This window comes from Papaver somniferum, chromosome 2 (genome assembly GCF_003573695.1).
Source record: "Papaver somniferum cultivar HN1 chromosome 2, ASM357369v1, whole genome shotgun sequence".
Taxonomy (NCBI): domain Eukaryota; kingdom Viridiplantae; phylum Streptophyta; class Magnoliopsida; order Ranunculales; family Papaveraceae; genus Papaver; species Papaver somniferum.
Genome location: NC_039359.1, coordinates 59,034,492 through 59,047,811, shown reverse-complemented (window position 1 = coordinate 59,047,811; position 13,320 = coordinate 59,034,492). Strand labels below are relative to the sequence as shown.

The window sequence follows — 13,320 nt, the reverse complement described above, 5'->3', positions numbered from 1 at the left end:
TTAATGAGGAGTTGCTAAGCCAAAATCCCTGCGAACCACTTAACAAAAATTTTAATCCTTTTTGAAAACATAAAATTGGTTAAAAAGACCAAAATCAACAATTCCTGGGTGAAATGGACAGTTAGATTTTGATACTGTTTAAATGGATAAAAATGTAAAAATAGGCAGGATGTAACCAGTTTCATATACCACCTCCATCCCTATGTAGTCGATTTCGGTCATTTCGGCCGAAATTTCGGCGAAATTCCGGATTTCGGTCCAAGAAGACACGATTTTGTTAATTTTGGTCGGACGAAATTTTTGCGAAAATTTCGGCCGGAAATTTTTCGGTCGGAATTGATTTGTCTTGGCCGGATTTTTTTTTCTTTTTAAATTGAGTGGACTAATCTCACGTACAAAAATTAAAAAGATTAATTCACTCACTAGTTGTTGGGGTATATATTTAAAAACATAGTTTTGTAATAATATGCCAAAGTTAGAGAGATAGTATGGTGGCATTGTTTTGAGCTCCCACACTATAGGCACGGGTTCAATTCCCACCCCACACAATTTCACTAGGGTATATACTATTTATACTATATATTATATTACATTAGTCCGGGAGCGGGGTCTTGGGAGGTCTGTTGATCCAGAAACAATTTTTTTGCTGTTTTTAACTTAAATTTTCAAAACGTATTAAGATAATTATATCATGATTAATTACAGTTAATGTTGAAATTTTAATACGGCCGTTTTTTTGCTGTTACAAAGAAATTTAATTGGCATTTAATCGAAAATTAATTTTCCATTAATTCCATTGATTCTTTTTGATTATAAAAAAAAAAAAACTGGTTTCTGGAAAAAAAAGATATAGAACGTTATTTTTATTTCGTCAAGTTTTTCTGAGCAAGTGTTGTTGAAAGAGTTATTATTGATTCGATTTCTCAGTGCAGAGAAATCGAAAGAGATAAGCTGTTTTATCCCATAGGGTTTCGACAAAAAACTGACTGCTAGCACAATCAAGAGGCAGAGTCGCGAAACACCTTAAAGATAGCGACCTAGTACGCGACTCAGCGGTTTCTTTGTGTAATTTGATTATAGTGCTTTGTTTCCAACACTAGTATTATTGCTTGTTGTTGTGTTTGAATTTCTTGAGCTAAAATTATTATTTGGTGTTGATGATGAGAAAGGTGAACAACCAGATTTACTAATACTATGTTTCTTTTAAGTGATTATCGATACGAGGATATAAAATATGAAACCGAGATTTTACCGAAATTTTAAAACAGAATTTCCCCGAGACGAAGTTGTACCAGTATCTCGGTGTCGACCGAGACAATCCGAAATCCTAAATTGACTACCTTGCTCCATCCCACTATTAAATGAATCGGAAAATGGGTCATTTGTCCAAATATATTTAAATCACGGTTCAAATGGACGAGTAAAAAATAGTTTCGGTGAATGGCCAAAAAAAAATAGTAAGGATGAAACTTAAATTAAAAATAGTAAGGATGAAACTTGATACATCCTGTGTAAATTAAAAATAAGAAAAAATATTTGAAAATGGGCACGATGAAACTGGTTACATCCTGCCTATTTTTACATTTTTGTCCATTTAAACAGTATCAAAATCTAACTGTCCATTTCACCCAGGAATTATTGATTTTGGTCTTTTTAACCAATTTTGTGTAAATGAATTTAGTTTTTTAACAGTGGAACAGAGAGTATATTCTAAGAAGGAAGAATATAAAATACAAAAATATTTAAGAAAAAAAAACCCAAGACCGTAAAAGTTAAGAAACCTGTTTTGAGGCATACATCTGTCTACGTTCGACTGAAAAGTTATCAGCCGAACCTTGAATTATCAGCCGAACCTAGACAAAAACATAGATTATCAGCCGAACTTTGAGTATGCCTCGAAAAATTTGAGTATGCCTCAAAATATGTTTCAAAGTTAATTACACTAGCTGTGAAAAGCCTTTGTCCCCAAACAATTTGCATGTCTATAGAGTCCATATTCCAGACACCGCTACTGAAACAACCCTACCAAGAATTTATATGTCCCATACACTAAAAGGCCCCCAAATAACTCACACCCCGACGCAGAATCGTTTGAGAACTAAACCCATTTGCAAAACCTAAAAGAAACCCTAACACAATGTTGAGGTACCGTTCACTTTACCCCAAAGGTTGAGGTCTCCCCTGGATTTTTTTTCCCCGATGGATATTTTGGATGGATCGGCCGATTCGTAATTAAAACCTGCTGGATTTAGCTGATTTTGCAATATTTAGGTCTTTATAAGATTTGAAAGATCTCTTCAGGAAAACAGAAAATTGGGAGTGAATATACTTAGCTTCAATAGGTTAATTAGGAACAGCGACATGGAGAATCTTATCGTTGATGTCTTAGAAGACATACTTTTTCGATTATCTGTCGAGGTAGCGATACAAGCCAAACATGTATGCACAACTTGGGAAGCTATCCTTGGCTCTAAATTCAGTGACTATGATTACATGATGGCAAAGATGTAAGTTCTTTTTTCCTCAACTCCATTTGTCACTAACTTTAGCGCCCCATCTTTTGATCTTTTGAGCATTATTTGTCAGATGGACAATAAAATCGTTCTTGATTTTGTAAATTGGGGTGTGCACAGACGTCAAACTGACGGAGGCTCAACTCGATTCGATGCTCGTCACAACGACTCGAAATTGTCCGAAATGTAAGTTTTCCATTCCATGCGTCTGCTAATATATATTAATCATTTGTAATAGTGCAAAGTTAGGAACTTAGCGCCTCGTACCATATTGGGTATCATCTTTTGAGCACCATTTGTCATATATATATATACATATATATGGGATTTAATACCTTCCTTGATTTATGAATTGGATGTGCACAGACTTGAAGCTGAAGAAGGACAAGATTTCTTTTCCTTTACTTCATACGGTAAATCCCTCAGTTTTTATTTCCTATTCTGGTTTGTCAGATAAAGGACTCGGAATGAGCAGTTGTAGCACTGCATATAGTCGAAACCATGTATCAATCTGAAATAAACTTAGGTGCTCACTTCTTAAATATCTAGTAAAATCTAATAATTATGTTGCTCGTCCGAGCTGCATGACTAATTTTATTGGATCATATTAATTAGGCATGGAATTCACTCAGTACATAGTGTTGTGTACACGTCATTTGTGCTATCTCAACTCAATGCTTTTTAGTTTTTCTTTTTTGAAGGTCTTGAGAAGCCCTCGGCTATTCAACAAAGGGGACTTGTTCCCTTCTGCAAGGGGCTTGATGAAATCGAACTTGCACAAACTGGAAGGGTCTTACGTGTCAATGAATTATTGGGTTTGCCAACTCAAAAAACTCAAAGCAGTATTGTAAAGAATGAGGTTTCCCATTCATCTCAATGCCCCAATCATATATTTAGAGATGGGAATAGAAGAGTTAACAAAAGAAAAGATGTTTGGAATAGAAAGTTATAAACGATTCGTGCAAGAAGTCGAGGTAAGTATCTATAAAAGTTATTTACTTCACAGATCTTCACAACACATTATAAAAATATTTTATGGTTTTGTTATTTAGTCCTTGTTTTGCAATAAGGAAGCCTGCAACTCATTGTAATTGAGAATTTCCCTTGGTATTACGCTGTCAGTGTATGAAGTTATCCCAATAGGAGGTAGTCGTATTACTAGTTTCTTTTTCGATACCGGATTCTTTATTTAAAAAATTGAGGTAATATTGCTTTTTGGCTGTGCTCAATGTTATTAAACCATACTAATTAATATTGTTAGGGACTACGATATTCATTCAAACAATTTTCCGCTCAACAAACTATCAAACACCAAAGGAAGAGTATGTATCACTCTTAGAGTTATCTAACAAGTCTCTAACTTCTTGGAGGATTGCCTTAAACTTCTCAAGTATTATGATTAGTTTCATTTTTATTTTATTTTCATATCCACAGAGAGGGCAATAAATCCTAGCTAAATGAGGTTCTTCGGTCGTCTGAGCCACCTAGTATGATACATCGTGTAATAGGTGGAGATAGAAATGTCTTACTCTACTTTAGATTTAGATAGTTATTTCTTTCAGCTCCTTTAGTCATTGAAGAGGCAGAGATTAGCATCACAAAACAGACATCACAAATTAAGCAACGGGACTCTTCCCTAATGTTACTTTTAAGTACAAAGAAGAATTGTTCTTCAATTTCTATTACTGATCCTAATAAGACCTCGGAGCCAAATCTCATGGAGGCAGGTTCTATATGGGTTCTAATTAAGTTTCCCTTCTTCCAAGATAGATCGGCAAATCATGTTTAGTAATGTCGTAGAAACTCATGAAAGTGAATTTAGTGTAACCATAGAGGAGCTAGGTTGGTGAGAGCCTTACTTTGAATGTAGCTAGCATTCTTGCTTCGATATGCTTGCTTCAGTTAAAGACTGTTTCTTAGGTTCCTCTAGTTGATTGATTTTATTTCTTTAGTTCTATATTTGTTGCTCTGATTTTTTAGGGCCTTTGGTTCTCTTTAAGTTGTATTCTCCCGCGCACGGCTACTGTTGCCGGCCAAAATAAAATGGATAACACTAATTATATATATCTTGAGAAATCAAGTTACGTTTTTTATGGGCGACTTCAAATGCTTTTCAACATCAATAATGATGCATGTGAAGAAGCGGTCACATAAATTTGCAGGGGTGTGTAAAGAATTAAACCAATGGTGCCAGATTATAATGTTGATCAGACTCGATTCCATGAGGTCGTAGGAAAAAACGAGGAAGAATGAAAATCATAATTGCAGCAGCAGAAGCCATAAGTTCATACTAGTAGGGAAAGAACGCAAACGATCAATGAAACATGGCAACACGCTATTTGTTCTTTTCAGTTCCGAATTTGTTCTTCTACTTGAGGAGAGTCTCGACAATGATTTTGACTTTTAGCGTCTGCAAGTCTTTGTAGGACTGTCCGCAACCTACAAACATCACTGGTGCTCTCGATACATACACCATGGAAAGCGCAGCTCCAACCTAAATTCACCAATAAAACACAAGAATAGAATCATCAGAGAAAATTAACTAAATCCAAAATCCCTGTATGACTTAGTTTTACTGGATTATGATCTCATTTTACCTTATCATCAATACAATCGAACTTTGTGAGCACAATCCCATCCATCACGGTGGAACTAGGTGTGTTTGAGAGATCTGCCAATTTTGCAAAAAACAAAGGAAATTATAAAGGTGGGATTTCTTTATCACTGTTCATTTATTTACTAGGAAGGATAAATACAATACATCAATATTTCAGCATCAACCAACCTGATTGAATTTTGATAGTTGATCTACAGCATCGTTCCCAACCAGTGCTTCTCCAACAAACAGAACTAGGTCCTGGCTGTTGAGGGATACAAGCTTCGAGAGGGCCCTCATCAATGGTTCGTTATCCTGGAGACTACATAAAAAGTACATTTCTTTAACTTGGCCACAAAGAACCATATATCAGCTAATATCAGTGAGAAAATAGCGAGTTAAGTGACTCTCAGTCTTAAATATACTTCAAGTTCGACTAGTAGACCTGTCTCTTGCCGCAAGTATTATACCATTTGAGGGACAACAGTATCTATATGTATTATATGCTATACATGCAGTGGTTTATGACACATGCAATGAAATTGTAGTTAATTTTGAACCAAAATCTAACATGTATACATTAAAAGCTAACCGTTTACCTGCATACGTCCAGCTGTATCAACAAGCACCACATCTGAACCATTTCGCCTTGCTTCTTGGATTGCTTGCTTTGCCACAATAGCAGGATCCTTTTCGTGGCCTTTCTCAAATATAGGAATCTGAATAAGAAAGAAAGAACATATCAGAATTTGCAACTAAGTCCATTGTTAATCACGAAATGTTCAAAACCAAAAGACTCGAGCAGTTTCATCAACATACCTGGAGCTTACGAGCATGAGTTCGAAGCTGTTCAACTGCTCCAGACCTAAATGTATCGCAAGCAGCCATCATAACACTAATATCGTTCTCTTTAAGCCAGTATGCCATCAAAAATAAATGATAAGCAGAGGATTATTAAAATGGATAGAGCCTGTACGTAGCCAAGTAATTCCTAGAAAGTTATGGCAAAACTATCTCTTAAACGAGTGAACTTCTTCTAAATCTAATGAGCAAAAAGTTTGCAGAATCTTAGCAAGAATGGTAGACTTTCCGACTCCATTTACACCAACAAAAGTGATCACATATGGCCTCCCTTGCTCCTTGGCATCATGTATATCCCTCAATACATCAATAGAGTGTTTGGGAGTTAAAATGCGAACAACTGCGTCTTCCATTGCTGCCTGCAGACACCATTCCATATTATAAATTCTTAGGCTGTTACATGTAAAATATAAAACACACAAGCAAATGGTCCATTATTCAGAATATTGATGCAGTGAAAATATTAACATCACACATACCTGAACTGTTGATGATACGCTAGTGAATGAAGCCAGCTTTTTTCCTACAAGACTAGCCGCTACGGACTCACAAAGCTTCTCAGCTATTTCTTCCGCCTGACAAAACAAATAAGTGGCATAAGCAGGTTTCATAACCATGTGAAATCCAACAGAATTGGAAAGACAAACATACCACATTCTTGGTCAGGAGCCTATCTTTAATGGCTTTAAGTGCTGGTTGAAGGTCTGACTTCTCTAAATTTGCTTTTCCTGCGACACTGAAATCACAAGATGCTTCAGTAAGAATGATATATAAAATAAAACATAGAGAGACTTTATTAAAACTTCGTTAATCGAAGGAAATCACGTGATAAAATTGGACTGAGACTGAGTTTCACTGAGCAAGAAGATAATGGTGAAAGATATTAAAGTAACATGCATGTCACAAATAGAAATAAAAAATCCAAGAAATTTCAGCCATGGTATGTTTTTTTTTAAGGTGTTATCTAGTATCAACCAATAGCACAAGGAACATAAGAAAAGAAAAAAAAAATACAGGCGAGAAGGAATAATGACCTCTGGAAAATTGACGAAAACCATGCTTCCATTTTTTCATTGAGCTTGGGGTCATTGCCAGCTACCTCATCTTGCTTCTCATCCATCATACTTTTACCATGATTCTCTACCACAACTTCCTTGTTCTCAATCCCTCTCTTATCAACAGGAACCGAATAATTCAGCTCAGCCTCTGTTGGTGAATTCTTTGTTACCATTTTCTTTGGCTTCGCCTTTGGAGGAAGTGGAACCTCTGTTACATCATTATTATTCCTTGTAACAATGGGAAAGAACGACGTTGAAAGACCACAGAAGTTTAACGGAAAGGATTTCAAGAGATGGCAATCCAAGATGCTTTTTTATCTAAGCCATCATGAACTGGATTATGTACTTGTTCCACATGATGAATTGATGAATGCTGAAGGTTTAACTGAGGAGGCGATCGAGTATAACAAGAGGTGTAATTTTCTGGCGAAAAATCATATCATGAATAGTTTGGAAGATGCGATGTATGATTTTTACAATGCTAAACAAAATTTCAGTGCTTATGATTTGTGGACTGCGTTAGAAGCAAATTATCAAGCGGAGACTGTAGGGAGAAAGAAATTTCTGGTGGCGAATTTGATGGACTTCAAGATGACGAATGATAAACCTGTTATTGATCAATTCCTCGAATTTCAACAGATCATTAATGAGATTCTTGTTGAAGGTATGGTCATTGATGAGACGTTTCAAGTATCTGCGGTAATTGAGAAGTTACCATCTTCTTGGTCTGAGTACAAGAAAAACCTAAGACCTGATATTTCGTTCCAATCTATGGAAATAACGCCTGTTGAGATTAGTAATTTCAAAGAATCATGTTTTCTACGCATATGTATAAACTTTCCATTGTAGAAGCTATTCTTAGCCCTACATATTGCAGATTTGCTTTCACAATGTATCGATATAGCTGGCATAGGCCTATGCCAGAGAGGAATATCTTCTAAAAAGTTTCTTACCCTTTCGTCCTCCTCTCCTGCTTTATCTAACGCAATAAACTCCGACTCCATAGTTGAGCGAGCTATACATGTCTGTTTGGAACTCTTCCAAGATACAGACGCACCTGCTAGAGTGAGTACATATCCACTCGTAGACTTAGACTCCTCTGAGTCTTCTATCCAGTTTGCATCGCAAAATCACTCAAGAACGGCCGGACACCCTTTGTAATTCAAACAAAAGGACATTGTGTACTTCAAGTACTTTAGCACTCTAATTAGTGCATCCCAATGTTTCTGCCCTGGATTACAAGTATACCTGCTTAACCTACTCATAACATAAGCAATGTATGGTCTCGTACAATTCATCAAATACATCAGGATTCCTATGACTCTCGAGTACTCAAGTTGGTTAACACCTACACCCTTATTCTTCATGAGTTTGCAAGAAGAATTATATGGAGTGCAAACAGGTTTACAGTCAAACTGATTATATTTCTTAAGTCTGGATTCAACATAATAAGACTGACTCAGACTATAGCCATTAGAAGTTTTTCTAATCTTCATCCCTAATATGACATCAGCGGGGCCTAAGTCTTTCATGTCAAAGTTCTCATTCAACAGTTTCTTAGTGGTATTAATAACATCCATGTTTGTACCTAGTATAAGCATATCATCAACATACAAGCATACAATCATACATGCATCCTAGACAAGTTTGGTATAAACACACTTATCAGATTCATTAATTCTAAAACCACTAGAAATCATCACATGATCAAATTTCTCATGCCACTGTTTAGGTACTTGTTTCAATCCATACAAAGATTTCTTCAGTTTACAAACTTTCTTTCCACAACCTTTAACTACAAATCCTTCGGGTTGTTCCATATATATTTCTTCATCTAAATAACCATTCAAAAACGTTGTCTTTACATCCATCTGATGTATCTCTAGGTTATGAACAGAAGCTATAGCAATTAACATCCTAATGGAGCTAATTCTACTCACTGGTGAATATGTATCAAAGAAATCTATACCTTCTATCTGTTTATAGTCTTTCGCTACCAATCTAGCCTTGTATTTTTCAATAATTCCATTTATATTACGTTTTCTCTTGAAAATCCATTTACAACCTATGGCCTTAGACCCTGGAGGTAAATCTACAAGTTCAAAAGTATCGTTTTCTCGAATGAAATCCATTTCATTAATTGAAGCTTCTTTCCACCACGGAGCTTCAGGACAAGTCATGTCTTCTTTATAAGTCTGAGGATCAGACTCGGCTAGGTATGTAATGCAACCAGGATAGGTTTTCTTAGTTTTAACCCTTTTACCTCTTCTAGGTTCTATTTCTGGTTCATATTCCTCTAAAGGTAATGACTGACTGGTTGACGGAAATTCTAGGGGATCATCTAAACATCTCTTTCGAGAATCACGTTTCATAGGAAATACATTCTCAAAGAACTCAGCATACCCAGACTCCATGATAGTATTCAACCCTATGTCAGAAATTTCAGATTTCACAACCATAAACCTATGAGCACTAGAATGCTCAGGATACCCTATAAAAACACAATCAACGGTTTTGGGTCCTATCTTAGTTGTCTTAGGAGGAGGGATGGACATCTTTGCCAAGCACCCCCATACTTTGAAGTAAGCATAAAATGGTTGTCTACCTTTCCATAACTCATATGGAGTTTTATCTGATCCTTTAAAGGGTACTCTGTTCAGGATGTAATTGGCTGACAGGATAGAATCCCCTCAAAAGTTCGAAGGTAATCCTGAACTAATCAACATGGTATTCATCATATCCTTAAGGTACGGTTCTTACGTTCAGCTACACCATTGGATTGAGGTGAATAAGGGGTTGTAGTTTCATGTATTATGCCATGTTCTTCACAGAAATTTCCAACATGAATTTCATATTCACCACCACGGTCAGACCTAAAAGTTTTAATGGTAGCATTCAATTAGTTTTCAACTTCACCTTTATATATCTTAAAGGCTTCTAAGGCATCGTCCTTCCCTCTAAGCAAATAAACATGACAGTACCTCGTACAATCATCTATAAAAGTGACAAACCATTTCTTACCACCTCTAGTTTGAACTGACTTCATGTCAACTAGGTCTGAATGGATTAACTCTAAGGTTTTAGTGTTTCTCTGGACATTCTTACTGAATGATTTCTTAGCATGCTTAGATTCTACGCAAATCTCACACTTATGACTTTTATCTAAAGTGAATTTGGGTATGCAGCCTACGCTATCCAGTTTATGCATTGGTTTGTAATTTACATGACCAAGTCTACCATGCCAAACATTCGATGAAACACACATGTAAGCAGAAGAATCATTCAATTTCACTTCAGGACAGGTTACATTAAGTTTATAAAGACCCCCAGTCTTATAACCCTTACTCACATAATCATTGCCCTTAGTTACTATAAGTTTTCCAGACTCAATTGAAACTTTAAAACCCTTATCATCTAAAACATAACAAGAAACAAGATTTTTGCAGATGTCTGGAACATGAAGAACTTCATTCAATGTGAGAGTCTTGCCAGATATGAGATTCAGACCGACCTTTCCTTTTCCTGCAACCTCTGACGCAGATGAGTTACCCATATATAGTTTCTCGATTTCCCCTACCCTATGGTAGGAGGTGAACAGGTCTCTGTTCCCACAAACATTCTTGGTAGCTCCAGAGTCTACCCACCAGTCCATCACATTGGTCACCAAATTAACTTCGGACACTACAGCAGAAAACTCGTCCTGGTTCTTTTCAACCAAGTTAGCATTATCCTTCATGTCCTTACGATGTCTACAGTGAACTGCCATATGGCCAGTAACTCCACATGCATAACAAGCACCCTTAATTTTAGTGATGCTAGACTCTGGTTTTCGAAACATACCTTTCTTGGGAGGACCACGCTTAGAGTTTTGATTGCTACTCTCACCTTTTCCAGCTTTGGAAGATCTGTGTTCAGTCATATGAGCTTTGTTACTCATGTCCCTTGCAGAAGGCACATTATTTTCCTTGGTGCACAACATCTCTTCCACTTGAATTTTCTTTCCTTATTCAACCATGTTGATCTCGCCAGTTTCATGTCTTAGCTTTTTCTTGTACTCATCAATGACCATACCTTCAACAAGAATCTCATTAATGATCTGTTAAAATTCGAGGATTTGATTAACAACAGGCTTATCATTCGTCATCTTAAAGTCCATAAACCTCGCCACCAGAAATTTCTTGCTCCCTGCAGTCTCCGCTTGATACTTTGCTTCTAACGCAGTCCACAAATCATAAGCACTGAAATTTTCTTTAGCATTGTAAAAATCATACATCGCATCTTCCAAACCATTCATGATATGATTTCTCACCAGAAAATTACACCTCTTGTTATACTCGATCTCCTCCTCAGTTAAACCTTCAGCATTCATCAATTCATCATGTGGAACAAGTACATAATCCAGTTCATGATGGCTTAGATAAAATAGCATCTTGGATTGCCATCTCTTGAAATCCTTTCCGTTAAACTTCTGTGGTCTTTCAACGTCGTTCTTTCCCATTGTTACAAGGAATAATAATGTGTTAAGATTTTTTTTGCAACAATAGAAGAAACTTCAGATGTATCAAATAATGAATATAAAGAACCGTATCAAACAACTCTATCACGAACAAATTGATGAGGGCAGAATCACAGGTTCAACAAGTTGTCCTTAACACATTAGTTCGGGTATACTCTGAAGTAATACTAAACCCCAACGTGCGAAGATGTGTCCATGATAAGACTTCCCGATATAACTTGAGTTAGCACAACGCAAGTTACCCACTCTTGAACTCAGCAACAGGGATGGAAGTAAAACGCTGCACAAAAAACAAGAAGAAGAAAAAGAAAAGTAGACTTAGTGATAGTCGCTGCTTGTGTGTTTTTAAAACAGAATTTCGGGTCATATTTATAGGATGAGATACTTGCAAATCAAGTTAGGTTTTGGTTTTCTTCAAAAACAAGTAAAACTCGTAAAAGGAATTTCTCACAAATAAAACTCTTAAGAAAATATTTTTTGAATTAATTTCCTAAAGAAAAATTCGCCAAAAATAAATACGAGTAGAAGAGGAACTTGGTGCATGGTATACACGCATTGGCATGGGTCGAAACATGTATTTTTCTCCACCCCCTTTTTTTACAACATATCCATGAGAACATGGTTATATAGTGGAGCACCTCTTTAGTTTTCCACAATGTGGGACTAAAAGTTCCATTTCATTCACTCAAAAATGAGTGAGTATCCTTAGACCCTTAGGTCATGAGATCAAACCATACCAAGACCAAAAATACATTTATTAAATAACTCATTTTCTCCAACAATCCCCCACATGAATGAAATCTCGGTAAATAACGAAAAATCAGAGTACGGAAAATACCATTTAGGTAAAGGTGTCCATGAGGTCTTGAACCTTGCTTAATGAGAAGTTACCGGAACTACTAGCTATACAGTGAACGCGATGTATTGAACTTCTAGTGTTTAGTGTAATTCTAATAACATCCACGAATGATATCCTCCAAGTGTTGCTACGTTCGTGCCGTTTTGTCCATTTTGGCCCTGGACAAATCCTGTTTCTCAGAATGCTCTAGAGAATCGGCTCCATTCTCATAGGAAGCGACCCACTTCCTCATTCAGATAGGTGAGTTACATCAAGAGTGTTTACTTCTACACCCCACTTCAATCTTAAATTGAATCTATAGAACTCATTAAGACTTAATTAAAAGTCATCCTCCACATGTAGTCACACTATCACATCAACACCATAGGGAAGGGACAGAGAATGAAATTCTCTGATAGTATTTACCTTTACCCACCACAAATTAGTTGTCTCATTCAAAACCTTGATCTTGGGATCTCCAGTCATCAAGGTTGAGTATCCTTCATGCCAAGTTTAATTATTTGATCCTAAGCCCCATCCCCTTCGATGCTTTACTAACTATCTCCTTGGACAAACCTTTCGTCAAAGGGTCCGTGATATTCTCCTTAGACCTTGTCCAATCTATGGAAATAACGCTTGTTGAGATTAGTAATTTCAAAGAATCATGTCTTCTACGCATATGTATAGACTTTCCATTATATAAGCTATTCTTAGCTCTACCTATTGCAGATTTTCTGTCACAATGTATCGATATATCTAGCACATGCCTATGCCAGAGAGGAATATTTTCTAAAAAGTTTCTTAACCATTCGGCCTACTCTCCTGCTTTATCTAACGCAATAAACTATGACTCCATAGTTGAGCGAGCTATACATGTCTGTTTGGAACTCTTCCAAGATACAGACGCGCCTGCTAGAGTGAATACATATCCACTCGTA

General features: G+C 36.5%; 1 protein-coding gene across 1 annotated transcript; it reads right to left on the bottom strand.

Annotated features, from left to right (window-relative positions):
• Positions 1-4,881: 4,881 nt before the first annotated feature.
• LOC113351140 (signal recognition particle receptor subunit alpha homolog) lies at positions 4,882-7,201 on the bottom strand. The gene is made up of 9 exons (XM_026595189.1): positions 7,005-7,201; positions 6,622-6,706; positions 6,450-6,545; positions 6,174-6,329; positions 5,929-6,033; positions 5,709-5,828; positions 5,300-5,424; positions 5,111-5,195; positions 4,882-5,007 (listed from the first exon to the last, which is right to left on the bottom strand). Exons 1-9 carry the CDS (start codon positions 7,199-7,201, stop codon positions 4,882-4,884), a joined length of 1,095 nt encoding a protein of 364 aa, XP_026450974.1.
• Positions 7,202-13,320: the final 6,119 nt, after the last annotated feature.

What these genes read in the sequence shown, in the direction of transcription:
- LOC113351140 (XM_026595189.1), bottom strand. Translation starts at nt 7,201, where the DNA reads ATGGTAACAAAGAATTCACCAACAGAGGCTGAGCTGAATTATTCGGTT. An exon ending in CTACCATTCTTGCTAAGATT is followed by an intron (nt 6,034 to 6,173) that starts CTGCAAACTTTT and finishes TTATTTTTGATG; the next exon opens with GCATACTGGCTTAAAGAGAA. An exon ending in TCGATTGTATTGATGATAAG is followed by an intron (nt 5,008 to 5,110) that starts GTAAAATGAGAT and finishes TGGTGAATTTAG; the next exon opens with GTTGGAGCTGCGCTTTCCAT.